The 14,982-nt window shown below is 39.4% G+C and overlaps 1 protein-coding gene across 7 annotated transcripts in view; it reads right to left on the minus strand.

The window, feature by feature from the left end:
* NTNG1 (netrin G1) overlaps positions 1–14,982 on the minus strand; it is a 433,521-nt gene that overhangs the window by 209,965 nt on the left and 208,574 nt on the right. For all 7 annotated transcript variants that reach the window (XM_069090496.1, XM_069090499.1, XM_069090500.1 and 4 more), the window contains exon 3: positions 4,333–4,973. In XM_069090496.1, coding sequence (XP_068946597.1) covers positions 4,333–4,973 — 641 coding nt within the window. The remainder of the gene's footprint in view (positions 1–4,332; positions 4,974–14,982) is intronic.

Consider the following 14,982-nt stretch of genomic DNA (forward strand, 5'->3'; position numbering starts at 1 on the left):
TTTTATAGTTATTGTTGTTGCTACTAACTTGTGATTCCATTCTTGGCGTGAAAACTCCTAGATTAAATGACTTGCCCATGGTCATACAACTATTCCTTAGTTATTCCTGACTTTATTCTCCTGTATGCTCCAGCATATTATATACTTTTTGCCCTGATAAAGTGGGTCATTCAAATTCATAAACTTTTATTAAGCACCTGATATGTACCAGGTTAAGATACTGTGTCAAGGTCCCATGACGTAGTGATTGGCACTCTGGACCTTGAATCCAGTGATCTGAATTCAAATCTTAGTGGGACTTTTATTTGGGCAGCTAAGTGGAATGTTGGGCCTGGAGTCAGGAAGACACATCTTCTTGAGTTCAAATCAGGCCTTGATACTTACTAGCTGTGTGGCACTGGGCAAGTCATTAAGCCTATTTGCCTCAGTTTCTTCATCTGCAAAATGAGCTGGAAAAGGAAATGACAAACCACTCCAGTATCTTGGCCAAGAAAACCCAAAAATGGGGTCACAAAGAGTTGGACACAACTGAAATGACTGAACAACAAGTATACTATGTGCAAGTACGCAAGACAGAAATGAAGTTGGCCCTGTCCTCATGGACATACATGGCAATAAAGGAAAAACAAACAAACTAATAAAACATGTAGACAAATGAGTAAATACTCTAGGGCTACTACAGCAAATCTTTCATAATGGGAATTTGAGTCCCCAGAGTGCAGCTACTTGATTTCTCCTTCTAGGTTCTGGGAATAACCCAAAGTGGTGTATGAGGTGGCTCCCACTGGTGCACTTCCCCCTTGATTATCAGTTGATATGAATTAGCCAGACAATTAGCTTTTAGAAATGCATATTTATTAAGCTGGTGGAACAAGAATGGTTTGACAAAACATCACTCCTCCTAAACTCAGAGACACATTCTACCACAAATACATACAGAGTCAAGGTGAAAATGGGCTCAGCAAATATTCTGAAAAGGGGTTCATGGGTCTTACCAGCCTGCCAAAGGGTTTAAGACACACACAAAAAAAAAATGTTAAGAACTTCTGTACCAGAGATACACATTTAAGCTGACATCAATACATTGGTCACAACTAGTTGGGCAACCAACCAGTTTTGAAGACCATCTCCCCTGTTTTACAGTCATCAAGACCACAGCATCCAGCAACATTCTTGAGTGAGGCCCAAATCAGATTAAAATATAATTGGGAAATATTTAACATGATAAATAAAAACACAGTAAAACACAGATAATGTTAATATGTGACTTTCTGTTAACATGTTGTACTAAGGAATATATGGTTTAGTGGCTCCTGTTTCTATATGACTTTGACACCATTGATCTAGACCCTATCTTCCAACTTTGTCATAACGATGTGGAATCAAATTCCTCATCAGGCCATCGTTATGGAGTGATATACATTTCTCAGCCATTTCCAGATCTTGCCACCTATGCTCTGATTATGTTCCTTAACCAGCTCTGAATGGATTGTGCATTCTGCCCCTAGGATCCTGGACATCATTATTATGTAAGCTACTCAACATTCTTTTTTGTTGCTGTTAAGTCATTCAGTCACGTCTAACTCTTTGTGACCCCATGGGCCACAGCATACCGGGCCCTTCTATCCTGTTTTTCTGGGTTTAATTTGTTATCCTCAGGTCCATAGTGCTTGACAGGTAGTGTTTAATTAATGCTTTATTATTCACTCATTTATTTATATTATTCCCATTATTCTATAGATTTAAAAAGGGACACTTGATCCTAGAATTCATCTGACTTTGAGGAATTTTCCCACCCATGAATTTTCAGGAGCCTAGAAAATGGTTCTAATGCTATTGATTCTCAGCTCAACAATATTAGGCAGGGGTCCCTGGCAAGGCTAACAGATGATGGAATGCCAGGTCATCCAAGTCCCATATTAACTCTTGGTTATTATTCCACTGTAACATCCCTCAATGTAGACCCATTTCAATATTTTCCCTCCAGCATGGTGTCCATTCAGGAGAAAGGCACTATGAGCTTGCTTTTGACCTGGCATACAAATAAAAATGTCGTCTCTACCAACAGATCCTACAAATATAGGCATTATGTCATATGAAGATTACTAAGCATGTTCAGTAGCTGTAATATCATTCACCCTTTCCTGTTATGTCAGCAACAGGGGTTTACACCTTCTGTTTCTTAACAGAGGCTTGCTATAATTACTTGAAACTAAGTGCTAAGTACCTGTTAGCTTGCCAATACAAAGGGATCTTCAAATTCCATTACTATTATAGTAGCAAAGCCAGGAAGATGACAGGTACCTCATCTCTCTTGTTTAGGGATTTCCAGCCTTACTCCGGTTTTAACTAAGAGACAACTAGAAGCTAATCTAAATAAAAAGAAATTCAAAGATTTAAACTTGGAAGAGACCTTAGCGTCCCTTCTATCTCAAACTAGTCCCTTCATCTAGTTCAAACCCCTCCTTTCAGAGATGAGAAAACTGAGGCCCAGAAAGGTAAAATGATCTTGCCAAGGTAACAGGTGGTAATCAGCAGAGGAGGGATTTGAAGCCAGTTTCTTTGACACTGGAGTCAGCGTTCCTTCTATTGTACTTTAAGTCCCTTTTTCCAAGTGCTTGATATAAGCAATATATATCCATATCATTTATTCGCCTATCTTTATTCTTTCTCTAATACAGGTGGTAATAAACTATAGCACAAGGGCCAAATCTGGTCCTCCACCTGTTTTTGTAAGGGCAAGCAAGCTGAGAATGTTCTTTGTTTTTTTTACATTTTTAAATATAATAAAACTTTACGTTAAAAAAACACTTTTTTAATCTTAGTCTGAGGCCTATACAATTGTAAGCAGACAGCAAGGAGTTGTAGTTTGCCCACCCTGATCTAATATTTTAATATTTAAAGTAATACTTTTTTTTGCCTTTAAAAATTTCCTTTATTTTTTCTTATCTTTGTTCTTCTTTTGCATTTGAGATGGGGTCTTCTTATTTCACTCAGGTTGAAAGTATATCAGCTATTGAAGGAAGGGCCTGATCCCACTACTGATGGGCACTACTATTATACCTATGACCTGCCCTGCTTCTAATCTGGGTGGGTTCACTCCTACTTAGGTAACTTGATGACTCCCCACTCCTTGGAGCTCCCCATGTACCAGCACCCAATCCACTTAGCCCAACAATAACTCAAAACACCCAAGCTCAAGTGATTCACCAGCTTCACAACCTCCCTGATAGCGTGGATCACAGCTACCCACCCATCGCAACCTGGCTTCTCTTTTTTCCTTTTGTAATTCCATACCTTGACTCTGCCCTTCATTTCCCTAACCACACCTACCTCATGGTTTTGCCCTTGTTTAGCTGCTGATATTCCATTCACAAAAATAAATAAATAAATGGAAGGATAAATGAATAAAGACAAACAAACAAACACATAAATAAATAAGGAACCGCGTTAGTGGATAGTGCTGACTTTAATAAATGTTGTTGTTGCTAAGCTTCTTCAACCAAACTTTTTGGGTTCCTATTACAGATGGATTACTTGGTTAGCTCTCAAAAGATCTACTAAAAAAAGTCTCCTTTAAAGTAAAGTAAATAAATAACTGGGAAGAGGCTATGTCCTCTCAGTTTGTGATCTTTTCAGTATGCTTAAATTTCTCCTACAAGAGAGGACAGATCTCAAATTCAGTGCAACATTAAAAACCTCAGAAATAGACCAAGGCAATGACACAATTAAACCAGAGAATTACAAGAAAAACATTCCTTTTTCCTATGTGGTTTTTACTCCAGTTTTTTTAGTATCTTAAATAAGAGATAAAATGTGAGGAAAGGCTATACTTATTTCCTGTGTTTTATATATATATATATATATATAAATAAGAGCAGAAAAATGTATGATACTTTTTTGTGTGCATTATTTCCTGACTTTAAAACCGACCTTATACTCTAAATATCTGCCTACCATCCAAGATCTTTGTTTTAAGCATTATTCCACTGTAGACTAATTGGCCCCATCTCCTGGTCTTTACTGTCTTAAGTGTCTAAACAATCTCCTGACATAGGAAGATCCTTTGTCTTTTGTGAGATGTTCTCTCCATGTGTGTATTTCTTTGTCCTGTTTTAAAAGCTCCAAAAATCTGTCAAGCTTAGTGATTGAAGGGTTTGGTTTAAATAGTCTCACTGAATTAGAAGTGTCTTAAATGCATTCAAGAAACTAACTTTGAGGCAGCTAGAAACACATTTTGGAGGAAATCGATCACTGTCATTGGTTGCAGCATGAGTCCACCACCATCCTATCTGGAAGAGACAGACCCATTGAAGTCAGTTATTCTCTTACCTTCCATATACCTTTATGTCTGAGATCGCATAAAAGTAGCGGGCCAGGTGTTGCTCATCTACAAATATTTCCCCAGTGGCTGGCCTCAGTAGTCTTATCCTCAGGTCTGTGATGGTAAAGAAATCTTTGAGTTTCTTGGTGGTATCCAGCTGTCCATACAGGGAAGCCATGTTGCGAAGCCGGGGTCCGGCAAAAAATGCAAACCTATCTTTGATTTCAAAGTGGATTATTTTGCTATTTGTCATGTACCCCGTGGAGTACTCTTCTGTGCAAATGATTTCTAATATTGTGTGTTGCGATAAGTCCTTCACGGATTTAGGATCCATGTGGAAAGCATCTAAGCAGTCTGTGGCATAATATTGGTAGGGCTGCCATGTCCGTCCATAATCAAGCGATTTCTCCAGGATCATTTGGTCTGGACGCCCAGATTCAAAGGTAATAACTATGTTATCTGTGAGTTCAATGGTTTTGCTCCAAGACAGAGTAATGTTAACCTGGAGAGGCTTGGGGTACTCCTTCCAAGTAGCAGACTGCCAAAATGTGGAGGGATGTCTTCCTTCAAAATCAAACATCAGCTCAGGGGGATGTGCCAGCTCAGGGGTACTTGCATCACATTCATTATTGCACATGTAGGGGTTGCCCTATGAAAGAAGAACAAAATAGCTTTACCAGGGGGACATAAGGAGGGGAGCACAACATAACATGGCTTTGACATAAGCACTGCTGCCCTATTGTTGCTGAGCAAGGATACCATGAAAAAAGAAAAAAATTAAAAGAAAAAAAAAACATTCGCTGTTGAGTGCCTTTATTTGCCCTAACTAGATCTTCCTCTTTATTAAAAAAAATTGGACAGACCTCAATTTCATTGCCTCCTCCTCCCCCTTCTGGAGGGTTTAAGGGAAGAAAACAACTCATTTATCCCAAATGTGTTTGACTCATAATTTGGTCACAGGAGCACCAAGACATTGAACAACTGTCTAATGCTTGGATAGCTCTGATTCCTTTTAGAAAGATGTTACCACAAAGCAAGGAACATTTTTTTCTGCTTCAAGTAAATTCTTCAAGAGCTTAATTTATTAGAGAAAGGAGGAGGGAAGGAGAGACAGATAGAGAGATAGAAATATCAATATAAATAGATATAGATATATACACACATATACATATGGAGAGAGAGGAGAGAGAGACAGAGAGACAGAGACAGACACACAGAGAGAGACAGAGACAGAGACAGAGAGAGAGAGACAGAGAGACAGAGAGAGAGACAGAGAGAGAGAGAGAGAGAGAGAGAGAGAGAGAGAGAGAGAGCAAGAGAGAGACAGAGAGAGGATGTCACTTTTGGGGCAACTATTTTAGAGTTAGCAATGTACAAAATACCTGTGTGCTACTTATGAGGTGAGGATCCCATTGATGTTTTCATGTTTCTTCCCTGCCTGCCTCAAATCTATCATTCTTAACTGGCTTCCATTTTTTTATGGAAGTAAGGTCCTCTTTTAAAATATTTACTTTGTTCACTACTAAATCACTGGGAATGAAGTCCATTATAAACTCTGGGGTTGATTTGAGGTATCTGCCTCAAAGTATATTAGAAAAGACTTTAACTCTTTTCCATTTAGCAGGGATCCACCACATCATCGGGTTTCTGATCATGAGATAATTGGTTCAGAGATGGAAGAGAGTTTAGAAGCCACTTAGAAAATGGATGAGTAAAATGAGCCCTAGAGAGGGCTCAGAATCACCCAGGTAGGGCCTTTAATCCCAAATGAGTGTTCTTTCCATTGACCAGGCTACATCCCAGTCTAGAAGGGTGCTGAGGCAGGCTGGAGATCAGAGCTATCAGCTGAGAGAAAAAACATCACCAATGATAAGAATGTCCAGCTGCTTGCTTGTCCTCTATGGCAAGGTGAAAGTAAATTATTCAACATTCTTGATTTACTCATGCACTAACTTGTATGCTCCCTTTTTATAAAATCTACTTTATCTTGGACTGACCAAAAGGCAAGATATCACATCTGGTTAGTACACACTAGCAAGCCTCAATATCCTAAACGACTGTTCTTAGCTTTCATCAATGGATTAATAGTCAGCAACTTAGTGGATTCTAGTTTTGTTTTGTTAGTGGTGGTTTTTTCTTTAAAGGAAATAAATGGCATGATGTAAAGTCAGCTAGTGTCTAGCTAGCTAATGTGTCTAGTATCCCATCACTCTCTTACACTCCACTAGTTCATTATAAATATGGATAGAAAGGCAAATGCACCCTGTGTTATTCCTCTTTCCCTTTCTCTTAGAATCACAATTATGTTTCCTCTCCATTACAGGAATGGAAGCATTTCCATCATCATGGCAGGAAGATGAGTTGGGGCTCCGATACTTAATTTACACCTTGGACATTGGCACTTAGTCACAAGCTTATCCCTGTGGAATGGAAGAACACTGAAAGCCTTTTCTCTGGCCTCCCTGGAGGCAACTTCCTTATTCCTGCTTAGATAATACATCTAAACCCTAAAACTGGCAACATGTCTAGGAGACATGTCTAGGAGAGTCCAATATTATTGATGTGGAGCAGTGTTGAGAGAGGGACATGTCATTGGAGGGGAAAATGCCAGAGTTAAGAATGAATATACTCAAGTCATTGGTGGTGATGGGAATGATTCAGCATCTCTGTCTCAAATTTCAGTTTTGTATCCCCAGTTCTCCTTTCTTTATTACTATTTATAGGTATCCTCTTCAAAATAAAACAAAGGGAGGGGCTAAGATTCCATTCCAGGAGGAATAAATCACCCACCTTTTTATTATTTAAGCTCTCTTAAATACTCCAAGCAAGCCAAACATGAAGTTGTGCAAACCCATGGAGGCTTTTTCTGGAAAGCTATAAATATTGTAGAATCTGTCAGGATTTATAATTCTCAATTTATGTAAATATGTACCTTTTAAGACGAGGTCAGACTCACACAGATCACACCTTCACTTGAAATTTACTGGAAAAAATATGGTCACTTCCAAATCTGTCAACACATAACCATCTGCACAGCCATTATCTCACATTCTCTAATCTTCCTTCTGACAAAAGCTTCATCTGGAGGTTAGGGAGATCACAGCTACTTGTATACCACATGAGCTATCAGGCATCTATATTAAATGGGGCTGGATGCCTTTTTTTCCCTTTTAAGCACAGACACAAAATTCTGATCAGACGCGGCATATGTTGTAGTTGGGGTGGGATGGGGGTGGAAAAAGGAAGGGGCATTGGATTCATAGGATCAAAGATGGAGAGCTGGAAGGGACATCAGAGGTCATTGAGTCTGCCCCTTCATTTTGCAGATGAGTAAACTGAGGCCCATAAAGTTCTGACAAAGTCACAGAAATATTTTGCATCAGAGATGGGATTTGAACCTATGGGACTAGAGAAAGTGTTCTTTCAGCACTAACATTCCTTGAAGGAGTGTGTAATCACAGGTCAGTTTCTGTGCAAAATGTAACTTTAAAATACACACAAAAATAATAAAATTCCTAGGTTTGCGGGAAGGTATATGTTTCTGTAATGCATGTTCATTTTTTAAATGAGTTAATTATCCAGATTATTTGATCTGAAAGTGCTCCATGTCATTTATAAAACCCATAAACTCAACAGTTGTTCTGGTGCTTGTGTAAGATGAAGGAATCTTGGACAACAGGTGTTTTGTGAATACAAAAGTGTTAGTTGGCTTATATTTCTGGAATAAAATCTGGCATAAATAGAAAACCCCCAGAATCCTCCCTCTCTGAAAAGTTTAATGTCTGGGTCTGACCACTCGTCTTTCTTTAATTCTACTGCAGCAAGAAAGCCTTTGAAGCTGTCAAAATAGGCAGTGACAAAGTGCATAAATCAGGTTTGGAGTATCCAGAACTCTAAGGGCAATATATGGGCACGCAATGCCTTACAAGGAGACCAAAGATTTTGCACAAAAAGCTGCAAAATCACAGAACTTCAAATTGGAAATGCTGTCATATTTTAGAAATAAAAATCTCTGGCTCCTGGGGCAGTAGGTGGCACAGTAGATAGAGCACTGCCCCTGGAGTCAGGAGGTTCTGAGTTCAAATCCAGCCTCAGACACTTAACATGTACTAGCTGTGGGATCTCAGTCAAGTCACTTAACCCCAATTGCCCTGCCTTCCCCCCTTCAAAAAGCAAAAAAAAAAAAACTCCAGTTCCAGAGTAAAATGCCAACATCCTTGGAAACTGGTTCCTAAAACACAACACTAGGTTTGCATATTCTTATTTTTGCTTGGATCATAGATATTGTTCTCATCATTACTTGGTTGTTGCTTTTTTGTTTTTTCATTCTAACTTGGAAACTAATCTGCATTGCACAATATCACCTTTTGTCTTGAAGTTTAGACAAAGGCATGATAATTATATTTCCCCCAGCTTTGTACCAAGTGGACATCTTTTCTGAGAAAACCTGAAAGTACAGCTAGCTCAAGGCGAGTGTTTGCAGTGAAAGAAGAAACATCATAGGATGATTTATTGAGATCTGGAAAGGTGCTTTGAGAGGATCTCTTCCAATTACTTCATATTATAAATGAGGAAACTGACATCAAGAGAAGTTAAGTGACTTACCCAAGGTCACCTAGGTCTTTTTGCTCCAAACCCATCACTCCATCCATTATACCATGCATCCTCTAGACCACCTATTACCAACATCTTCCATGGATGACAAACAATGCTAAAATGGCATTAGTTTATGTAGCTTTGAGTTTGTACGCCCAGGAAAAGAAGAAGAAACACCCAAAAGGCCCGTGAATCCCTGAACCAGAACATAATGAGAATGGGTTCCATTCTTTATCCTTGCTCACTTTGGAAGGAATTTTGTAATATGACAGTACTGAAATTGACTTGTCAGCTCATCATTTCAAATGAATGCCTCTACAAATGACAGCAAATATACTAAAAAAAAAAAGAATACTTCTTTATTTTATAGTGTTCAGTGCTCTTTTAGGAGATTGATGATTTGATGACCATTACAATAACTTACTTAAATATAGAGATTAAAAAGAAATTAGCTAAGAGAAAAGGGGGAAATCTATTTTGTTCTCATCCTTTAAAAAAGAGACCCTAGAATTTTAGTGTGATAACTAAAAAGTGCACATGTGTGTTTTTGGGAAAAAGAAAGAAAAAACCCTATTAAAATATGGGCATGTCCCCAAAGAAGACATAAGCTTTGACATTCTCTGCCCTGAAAGACAGTAAGAAAATGTGTGTTGAACATTTACTAGCTGTGTGATCCTGAGCAAGTCACTTAACTTCTGAGTACCTCTTTCCCCCCCACAAAAGAAAATGTGTGTTGAAATATTCTGTGTAAATGTTGCCATGATCTGTCATGCTATAATCACAGACTTATCAATAGGAAAGTAAATGTGAATTTAAAAAATTATATTAAAATTTTCAACTTTCTCAATTCTACCCTAATCCCTTCTAATATCAACCACAATGAAAATTCTATAAGAAAAATCAAGTTTTCAAACTTAAGAAAACCCAAAACTCTCTTCCTAGTTAAGTCTAACAAACTCGGGCATTAGCAAGTCTAAACAATTATTTTGTGGCCAGCAGGCAGCCTTAAATAGATCTTAATTTAAGTCCTACAAGCAACAGATCCTCAGCTGATCATCTCCAGACCAAGCTGAAAATATTTATCGCGGCACTGACAATATTTACACCATTAAGAGATTTCTAAATAATTCAACAGACTTTGCTTCTAAATATTTTTTATGACAATTAGAAAAAAAAGAAAGATTTGTGAGGTTGCTTTTTATTTAGGAGGATGTATGGCTTTACCTCTGGGAAAATCCAAGTTAGCTATTAATTAGCACATTGTAGCCAGTGTGGAATGTTGTGACTGCCTAAATGTGCTTGGGGAAGTTAGGGTGAGAAATGAAAATTTAGGGCATGCTGGAAAAATACTTATTTACAGAAGGGGAGTTTTCTCACAGATAGCACTTGAGTAAAATGATCTTTTCCCACTCAGATCTTTGCTGTACTTTCTCCTATTCTCTGTCTCCTCTCTCTTCTTTCTTTCCAGTCTGTATCTATCTCTGATTCTCTCTCTCTTTCTTATTCTGTCTCTGTCTCTTTGACTCTGTCTCTGCCTCTCTCTCACTCTGTCTCTCTCTCTCTCCACACACTGAGAAAGAGAGAGAGAGAATGACAGAAAGAAAGCAAGAGAGAGAAAGCAAGAGAGAAAGTGAGCGAGAGAGAGAGAGAGAGAGAGAGAGAGAGAGAGAGAGAGAGAGAGAAAGAGAGAGAGAGAGAGACGCACCTTCTTTCATCAACTATATTGAATTTAATTATTTAATTGTAAACTATGATTGGGACATTCCTGGTCTTTCCATGCTTCACCCATTGGATGTCAAACATGGCAGAATAACAGCTGGCACCTTGGTGAATTCCCACAGAATATTCACTCCACAATTAAAGGAGCTATGCATCAGAGACATGTGCTTACAAGTGGTTTTGAGTAGCATGGGTGTCAACACACATGAGCTTGTGAGTGATTATGAAAAAGTGAGATGAGCAGACAGCCTCTCACCCATTTGCACCTGGCTGGTCTAAGCTTGTTTGGTTGTGAAACAAATCCTATGTGGCAATGTGGGAATAAAACAGACAACCACAGACAAGGTGTGCCGTGGAAGATGTCCTATAGGACAGTGGCTCCTCAGCTTTCCTCACTTAGTCCAAAACTGTACAACAGAGAACCTGGGCTAAGACCTAGAAGTGAAAAGGCCAATAACTATTTTTGGCCCTCTTATTATAAGCAACAATTACAATAACCTTTAGGGTGTGTGCCAAGCATTCCTACTCTTTTCCACTCTAGCAGGAAGTGAAGAAGGGACAGGGTCACCTGATCGACTGATTGATCTCCGTAGTGTTGCTGATGTGACTGGGGGAGAGATTGATTCCATCATCATTCTCTCCTCCTGCCCTTTCTTTCCCCACCAAAGAAAAACTTATTGCACCCAATTCTGCTTTGGTGTTTGATCAGGAGCTTGAAAAATGTATCTTTTGGTTCCATTTTGTTGTTTTTTTTCCTGTGGAGTTTTCTGAGTGTCCTTCCTGATCCTCTGTGACCCTAATCACAAGAATTAATGTGCCAGTGTTCTAGGACAGGCTGAACTCTCACCACCATGTAGCATTCATTGACAAGGGAGGATGGTGGTTGGAATAGGCTGGAACTGGGGGTGGGAAAGAAGGGACACTAACCACAGGTGAAGGGGCTAAAGTACATGTCAGGGCCTGATGATGGGCTAAAACATTGGCAGTTTTCCTACTATATTTGTAGAAAAGGCAGCTAGGTGGCACAGCAGATAGAGCACTGGGCTTGGAGGCAGGAAGACTCATCGTCCTGAGTTCAAATCTAGTCTCAGACACTTCTTAGCTGTGTGACCCTGAGGAAATCACTTCACCCTGTTTGCCTCAATCTCCTCATCTGTAAAATGAACTGGAGAAGGAAGTGGCAAACCAATGCAGTGCCTCTGCCAGTAAAACCCCAAATGAGGTCATATCGAGTCAGGCACAACTAAAAAAGCAACACAACAAAATCCTCCTACATCTGTGCCCGAGGCAGAAGGTCCATGCTAAGAGGTGGGAAAAAGGGCAGCCACTTCAAGAATACAAGAAATATAATAAACTAGCCTTCTATACTTATTTCCAGTAACTCCTCTCTACTATTTCTGCCCTCCAGCCAGATTAATCTGTTTGCTTCTGCTCCCTCTTCTTTCACTTAGGCAGTCCCTCAGGCAGCTGCATGGCACAGTGGATTGATCCCTGGGCCCAGAGTCAGGAAAACCTGGATTTATATCCAGCCTCAGTGTGAGCCTGGGCAAAGCACTTAACCTCTGTTTGCCTCAGTTTCCTCAACTGTATAATGGACATAATAATTCCACCTACATCACAGGGATGTTGTGAGGATCCACACTTAAAATGTGCTTTGCACAGTACTTGGCACATAGTATACTTAGGAGCTATATAAATGTGTATTCCTTTCCCTTCTCTCCCCCTTGTCTGGAATGTTCCCCCTCTTCCCTTCTGCATTTTGCAATATCTAGCTTCATTCAAGGCTCAGGACAAGGTTTGCTTCCTCCACAAGGCCTTGCCTGATTCCCCTAATTATCAGTGCATCTATTTCCCCCTCCCTCAAAATACTTTTAAATATTTCCTTAGCATAAATTTTGCATTTACTTATCTCTGAATATCTCTACTCCCCCCTCACCCCAACCTCCATTATCTGGATTCTGCAATAGAATAAAACTATTTCTTTATGTAGTGACTTAAAGTTTACAAAGTACTCTGTATATTTTGTCTTATTTAACCCTGACAATAAAAAATCCAATTTTACAAATAAGGAAACTGAGGTTAAAAGAAGTTAGATGGTTTGCCTAGGGTGATGCAGCTAATAAGTTTCTTTAGCAGGATTTGAGCTTTGAACTTCCTGGCTCCAAATCTAGCATTCTTCCCACTGTACCTCTCTAACCACCCTGTAAGCTCCTTGAAGGCAGCAGCTGTTTTCATTTTCATTCTTATTTCTTCACTGTCTACCCTATGGAACTGAGTTGAGTAAGTTTGAATTGAATTGAGTCTGGATTTGTCAGGTATGTCATAGTAGGAATTTTTATCCTATATTAATTGGGCTAGATGGCTGCCAAGGTCCCTTCCAACTGTCAATGCCAAGTTCTGTGATTCTGTGAACTCCATTGTATATAATGCATGGAAGTAAAAGAATTCTGATTTTGCAGTTTAAGAGTTAAAAAGAAAACATCGCTCCTTTTTTGGCTGGAAACAGCTATCCACCCCCTCCCCACCCCCATCACAGAGGTTCATTCTGGCATATACAAAGGCTTAGGCCTTGATTGAAGTTACTGTTTATTTCAATCTGCTCCCTGTCTACACTAACACTTTGTGGACTCTTTTACTCAGGAACAAAGACGGGCGGGTTTAACCTTTCCCCAGTGTGAATATTGGAAGCTGTATCTCAGATTACAGGCCATAATAGACACCTAGGTAAATCCCTACAGAGGATTATGGTTAGGATTTTCAAACCCATAAAGGCCACTGAGGTCAAGAAGGGCAAGATGCTTAAAAGGAGTAAAATAAATTCTCAAGCCACAAGCCACAGAAACTGTAGAGCTGTCCAAGGTATTAGTAGCTACATCCTACATGAGGATTAAATATTAACAATCAACAAAGCTTAAAGCAGAGCTCTGAGGTAAAGCTTGTTGTGAGGTAACAAACATAGGGGGAAGATTGCTTTAAAAAAAATTCCCCCCAAGCAATCATCAGTGAAATATGACTAGCAAAGCATTATACTTTGAAGACAGTATCAAGTCTAGTGGACCCAAGACACTTAGATGTAGTCGCCTATAACTGCAGTAGAAGTGAGCCATTTAAGGGGGAGTATACTATTCAAGCAAAATAATGGGACTGAAATCACTATGGAGGCTGGATGTTCTAAGTCCTTATCCTCCCAAATATCATGGGGGGTAGGTGATCATTATGAATCCTGAGTGCCCTAATCCAGATTCACCTCAACAGAAAATCGTCCATTTTCCCCTAGCATATAAATCCAGACAAATCCAGAGGCCATTTTCTGAAAGCCAACAGCTTTGAAAAACTATGGGGACTAAAAATGTGCTTTGCTGAAGTGAGCACTCACTTAAACATGACATAGAGGAATGGGGCTTTCTAAAATCTGTGTTTTCGCAGAGAATTATTTTGTTACTTCCTTATATTTCAGTCTCCTCCCCAATCTTTTCTTCTGTCTTCTCCCTTCTTTCTCATTGTCCCATCTACCTCTAGCTTTCTCCTTTCTTCCTAGTAGTACTCATCTGACATCTAGAGAGCTGAAATGTCTTTCTCCACCCCAGCAGACTAGGCTTATTGAGCCCAAAGTAACCTTCTTGGCTCCCAGGATCAATTATGAGCAAAGAATAATGACTTTGACATTATGTAAAATTTAAGATTACTTTGTAACTAAGTGTTGACATTAAGCCCAGAACATCTATCCAGTGTTTCCTGGGTTATTCATGGGAACAACCCCTAAGTGGTACAACTGACATCTTGAGAATTATCACTCCCTTTTGCTTTCTTACTAGAACTACTTTCTTTGACGTTGTTATTCAGTCATTTTCAGTCATGCCCTGCTCTTCACAACCCCATTTGGGGTTTTCTTGACAAAGATACTGAAGGGGTTTTTCATTTCCTTCTCCTGATCATTTAACAGATTAGGAAACTGAGGCAAATGGGATTAAATTACTTGCTCTGGGTCACTTAACTAGCAAGTGTCTGAGGCCAGATTTGAACTCAGGAAGATGAGTCTTCCTGATTCCAGGCCCAGCACTCTATCCACTGTGCCAAATAGCTACCAGAACTACTGTCTAGTTTATCTTATAAAATAACAGGATCTCAGGGTTGGAAGGGACCTTACAGGCCACCAATACAATTTGTACCTATTTAACCAAGAACAGCTTCTATAACACCTCTGACAAGTGGCCATTTAGTCTTCATTTGAAGATCTCCAGGGCATCTCCAGCTTCATTCAAGTTTTGGGTGGCTCCAATCATTAAGTTTTTCCTTGCATCAAGTAGAAATTAGCCTCATGGAAATTTCTACCCATCATACCA

Source organism: Petaurus breviceps, unplaced genomic scaffold (genome assembly GCF_028583685.1).
Source record: "Petaurus breviceps papuanus isolate PSGF00001 unplaced genomic scaffold, PetGlider_PUasm1.0 186, whole genome shotgun sequence".
Taxonomy (NCBI): domain Eukaryota; kingdom Metazoa; phylum Chordata; class Mammalia; order Diprotodontia; family Petauridae; genus Petaurus; species Petaurus breviceps.